This window comes from Doryrhamphus excisus, linkage group LG18 (genome assembly GCF_037039965.1).
Source record: "Doryrhamphus excisus strain RoL-2023G ecotype Guam linkage group LG18, RoL_Dexc_Guam_v1.1, whole genome shotgun sequence".
NCBI classification, from domain to species: domain Eukaryota; kingdom Metazoa; phylum Chordata; class Actinopteri; order Syngnathiformes; family Syngnathidae; genus Doryrhamphus; species Doryrhamphus excisus.
The window spans coordinates 6350406-6356405 of NC_136374.1; the positions used below are offsets into that span (position 1 = coordinate 6350406).

Consider the following 6000-nt stretch of genomic DNA (forward strand, 5'->3'; position numbering starts at 1 on the left):
GCGTTCGCTGAATAATTGGGACTTGACTCGGGAGCTTTAACGCACACTTATAGAAGAGAAATTGGCCGCACACCTGCTCAACACGGGTCCTGGCAATGGTAGGAGTGTTTTACTGCGCCATTACCTCAGCCAATGCAAGCGTGGAGAGCTTTAAGTGCTCCTCTAATTAGTCGCCACTCATTTCGCATCGACACCATTTCAGCGTCGAAATCATTCGCCGCATCAGCCAGCATTCGAGTCATTCAGCACAACGTAACCAAGTCATTCAGCATCCTCATTTTTCAGCATCCTCATCATTCCGCATTCTCATCATTCAGCATCCACGTCATTCAGCATCCTCATTTTTCAGCATCCTCATCATTCCACATTCTCATCATTCAGCATCCTCAAAGATTCAGCATCCTCATCATTCCACAATCTCATCATTCAACATTCTCATAATTCGTTATCCTCATCATTCAGCATCCTCATCATTCAGCATCCACATCATTCAGCATCCTCATCATTCAGCATCCTCAAAGATTCAGCATCCTCATCATTCCGCATTCCCATCATTCAACATTCTCATCATTCGGTATCCTCAAAGATTCAGCATCCTCATCATTCTGCTTTCTCATCAATCAACATTCTCATCATTCGTTATCCTCATCATTCAGCATCCACATCATTCAGCATCCTAGTCATTCAGTACCTGCATCATTCAGCATCCTCATTTTTCAGCATCCTCGTCATTCCGCATTCTCATCATTCAGCATCCTCGTCATTCAGCATCCTCAAAGATTCAGCATCCTCATCATTCCGCATTCCCATCATTCAACATTCTCATCATTCGTTATCCTCATCATTCAGCATCCACATCATTCAGCATCCTAGTCATTGATTACCTGCATCATTCAGCATCCTCATTTTCCAGCATCCTCATCATTCCGCATTCCCATCATTCAGCATCCACGTCATTCAGCATCCTCATTTTTCAGCATCCTCATCATTCCACATTCTCATCATTCAGCATCCTCAAAGATTCAGCATCCTCATCATTCCACAATCTCATCATTCAACATTCTCATAATTCGTTATCCTCATCATTCAGCATCCTCATCATTCAGCATCCACATCATTCAGCATCCTCATCATTCAGCATCCTCAAAGATTCAGCATCCTCATCATTCCGCATTCCCATCATTCAACATTCTCATCATTCGGTATCCTCAAAGATTCAGCATCCTCATCATTCTGCTTTCTCATCAATCAACATTCTCATCATTCGTTATCCTCATCATTCAGCATCCACATCATTCAGCATCCTAGTCATTCAGTACCTGCATCATTCAGCATCCTCATTTTTCAGCATCCTCGTCATTCCGCATTCTCATCATTCAGCATCCTCGTCATTCAGCATCCTCAAAGATTCAGCATCCTCATCATTCCGCATTCCCATCATTCAACATTCTCATCATTCGTTATCCTCATCATTCAGCATCCACATCATTCAGCATCCTAGTCATTGATTACCTGCATCATTCAGCATCCTCATTTTCCAGCATCCTCATCATTCCGCATTCCCATCATTCAGCATCCTCGTCATTCAGCATCCTCAAAGATTCAGCATCCTCGTCATTCAGCGTCCTCAAAGATTCAGCATCCTCATCATTCCGCATTCTCATTATTCAACATTCTCATCATTCGTTATCCTCATCATTCAGCGTCCACATCATTCAGCATCCTAGTCATTCAGTACCTGCATCATTCAGCATCCTCATTTTTCAGCATCCTCGCCATTCCGCATTCTCATCATTCAGCATCCTCGTCATTCAGCATCCTCAAAGATTCAGCATCCTCATCATTCCGCATTCCCATCATTCAACAGTCTCATCATTCGGTATCCTCAAAGATTCAGAATCCTCATCGTTCTGCATTCTCATCAATCAACATTCTCATCATTCGTTATCCTCATCATTCAGCATCCACATCATTCAGCATCCTAGTCATTCAGTACCTGCATCATTCAGCATCCTCATTTTCCAGCATCCTCATCATTCCGCATTCTCATCATTCAGCATCCTCGTCATTCAGCATCCTCAAAGATTCAGCATCCTCGTCATTCAGCATCCTCAGAGATTCAGCATCCTCATCATTCCACATTCTCATCATTCAACATTCTCATCATTCGGTATCCTCATCATTCAGCATCCACATCATTCAGCATCCTCATCATTCAGTACCTGCATCATTCAGCATCCTCATTTTTCAGCATCCTCATCATTCCACATTCTCATCATTCAGCATCCTCGTCATTCAGTGTTCTCAAAGATTCAGCATCCTCAGCATTCCGCACTCTCATCATTCAGCATCCTCGTCATTCAGCGTCCTCAAAGATTCAGCATCCTCATCATTCCGCATTCTCATCATTCAACATTCTCATCATTCGGTATCCTCATCATTCAGCATCCACATCATTCATCATCCTAGTCATTCAGTACTTGCATCATTCAGCATCAGCATCTTTCAGCATCATCATCATTCCACATTCTCATCATTCCGCATTCTCATCATTCCACATTCTCATCATTCGGTATCTTCATCATTCAACATCCACATCATTCAGTACCTGCATCATTCAGCATCCTCATTTTTCAGCATCCTCATCATTCCGCATTCTCATCATTCAGCATCCTCATCTTTCAGCATCCTCATTATTCCGCATTCTCATCATTCAGCATCCTCAAAGATTCAGTATGCGCATCATTCAGCATTCTCATCTTTCAGCATCCTTGTCATTCACCATCCTTGTTATTAAGTATCCTCATCATTCAGCATCCTTGTCTTTCGGCATCCTCATCATTCAGCATTGCCATCATTCAACAACTACATCATTCAGCATCCTTGTCATTCAGCATCCTCATCATTCCGCATTCTCATCATTCGGTATCCTCATCATTCAGCATCCTCATCATTCAGTAGCAGCATCATTCAGCATTTTCATCTTTCAGCATCCTCATCATTCGACATTCACATCATTCAGCATTCTCGCCTTTCAGCATCCTCGTCATTTAGCAACCATATCATTCAGCATCCTAGTCATTTAGCGACCATATCATTCAGCATCCTCGTCATTTAGCGACCATATCATTCAGCATTCTCGTCCTTCAGTATCCTCGTCATTCAGCATCCATGCCATTGACCCAACCATTTGGTATCCAAGCCACCACCCAGCCCCACAAAGGAATTGCAGCCCTTTGGGAAATACTGTTAGACTTCATCAATAATCAAGAGGTGATAGAAACAAACAGCCTGTGTTGAGGAGGCGGAGCTAAAGTTGTCTTCTTCATCGTCCTCCAGGTCACACACGTCCTCTTCCTCCATTAACCCTTCACTCTCCCCCAACGTGCACGTCCATCCAAAGGGTGTGCACGTGCGTCCCATCAAGGGCTCCCTAATAGAGTCTGTGCACAAATCAAAGAGTCCTCCTGCTCCCAAACAAATCTTGTTAAGTGTCGACTAAAGATGAAAAGCCTACTTCAAGGTCACAGCCAAGCACCTCTCAAGGTCAAGAATACAACGCTGCCTTTTTTGTCTTTTGCAACTACTCAGTCAGAAAAAATCCAAAAGAACCATTTTCACACGTTAAACAGCAATATCGCAAACGGCAATATGGGGTGTCCTAACTTTTTAAAACATGGGGGCCGATCCATTGTAGGTCAACATATGCTAACTATCGGAAAAAAACATCTCAACTTTGTGTGATAGCCTACTAAGCCAAATAGCCTAATATCTAATAAGACATCACATTCACGTTTTATTTTAACATATAATCCGGGCCATTAAAAAATGAGCCACAGGCCAAAATTAGCCATTGGGCCGCACTTTGGAAACCACTACAGTGCATGATATTTGTTATTTGAAGTTTGCTATGTGGGCTTTTACATTTTTACACACACACAGCAGCAATGATTTTGTGCTGCAAAAATGTCAACATGAGATCTTCTAGGACGTACAGAACCATTAAACAGAATGAAGTTGATTTCTACGTATTGTTTTGAACTCATCATGATTTAAAGTGAATTATTAAAAAAAGACAAAGCAAGTCTTTTCTGTAATAAACAACTTTTTAAACATACTTAACTGCTGAAAAGACCACGCGCTTACAAATAAAAGACTCAACTCATTCATTCAGCAATGAATCTTACAAAAATTACGCCTTTTTTTTATGAGAAGCAACATGATCTCCTCTGTGAGGCCACTGTGCGTATGCGCGCGCATGTGTGCGCGTGTGTTTGTGTGTGAGAAACAGAGCGAGTGAGACAGCGAGCGAGAACTGATGGGCCGCTACCGCCCCCTAAAGACGCAGAAGCGAATGACACGTTCAACAATTACTCAAGAGTGAACTCAAAACACACACACACACACACACGCACACGCATTCAAAAATACAGACATTACAGAATAAAGTAAATGAAATCCATCAAATCAACTTTAGCATGCTAACATTAGAACAATTTGACTGTATAATAAAACTAAATAAAGGTGTCACATTATTGTGCTATCATTATTATTATTATTAAACAAACCAAGCTGAAGGTGGTGTTTGTGTGCGTGTGTGTGTGTGTGTGTGTGCGGGGGGAGGGGTGGGGGGGTCTGTGCCTCTTGCATTCAGCCTGCTTTTCACGGGCGTGCGGGTTCTGAATACTAAACACAAGACGCTTTGAAAGTTGCACACTTTTATAAATACACTGGAACCTAACAAGTACATATTAAATAAAATAGACGAGTTACAAAGCGGATATGAAAGTACCCCCCCAATAAGTACTACAAAGGGACTCAAAACTGTGAAACATCAATAACACAAATTAAATATTATTAGTAATATTGTGTTATTGTATTGAATTGAATTGTTATTGAATTGTTACAAAAGAGTGTCAGCAATTAACACTATTGCAGTTTTTTAAGAGTCTTTAAGATGGGGGGGGTGACACCACCAACACCACCCCAACCGGTGCAGCATCCCTCATCTTAACAACAAGGCAGAATCAAATACAGAATAAAATAACAGCTTGCAGTTACTTCACCTGGGAAGAATTGAGCGCCAGTAATTCCCAAACGCGCCAAGTAGAAGAAAAGTGCGCGTAAAAGAAGCACGCGATCCCACGCGTCCATTTCTTTTTCTCCTTTTTTTTGGTCTTCCGACAAACTTCTTTCACATGCTCCCGCCAGCTCCCGTGCGCGTGTCTCCTGCGATGGTCAGTTCAGTCAAAGAGTGACAACACGTGCACACAGAGATTGCCTCCGTTGGCGCCAAACACGCCGCTTAATGAACGCACATATTTCAACTTGGGCGCGGGGTTTCGTGCGTGTGGGCGCGCACTCAGAGGCTCTGTGTCGGACTGAAGGAGGCTCGTGCGGCAGCGCGCAACCTCACCCGGTGTCACACGCCCCGCGTGCGTGGAGGACAGCACAGCTTCCGGTGAGACGTTTCAAAATAAGACGCAGCAACCGGAGACTCTTTGCCGCTCGCGCGCACACACACACACACATATACACAGTGCACGAATCGTGCTAATAAGCTAAGACGTGGCGTTAAGTTAAAGCAAAACTAACAACAACAACAAACAATATAACTGCTATATTTCATTTTTTACGTGCTTCACACAAAGAATGTAAATAAAAAAACATGTATTTTCGAACTATTTCTCATTATCGTATTCCAGATAAGCTTTAACTTTGTAAAGACACAGCTTGTACTTCCTTCAATATAGTAGCTTGACGAAGGCTTTCTGCTCCCCTAGGTCTTAGCGCCTGAATTCTCCGCGATCCTGAGCGGAGGGGGCGGGGCCCGTACGAGCCGTTTGAGGAGGAAATGTTATCAAGTAATAAATGAATGTTTAGATATGGCATTAATGTGCTCTAGCAGTGCAAGAACACTCATTTGTATGAATAAAAACACTATTGACGTTTACAACTTGAGCGAGGGGGCTGGGTTCAAAGGTCACATGATTCAATCAA

General features: G+C 42.7%; 1 protein-coding gene across 13 annotated transcripts in view; it reads right to left on the reverse strand.

Moving 5' to 3' along the window:
- Window positions 1-5406, reverse strand: part of ptprt (protein tyrosine phosphatase receptor type T) — a 230143-nt gene extending 224737 nt beyond the window's left edge. For all 13 annotated transcript variants that reach the window (XM_058054365.2, XM_058054362.2, XM_058054361.2 and 10 more), the window contains exon 1: window positions 5067-5406. In XM_058054365.2, coding sequence (XP_057910348.2) covers window positions 5067-5154 — 88 coding nt within the window. In that variant the 5' untranslated portion in view covers window positions 5155-5406. The remainder of the gene's footprint in view (window positions 1-5066) is intronic.
- Window positions 5407-6000: the final 594 nt, after the last annotated feature.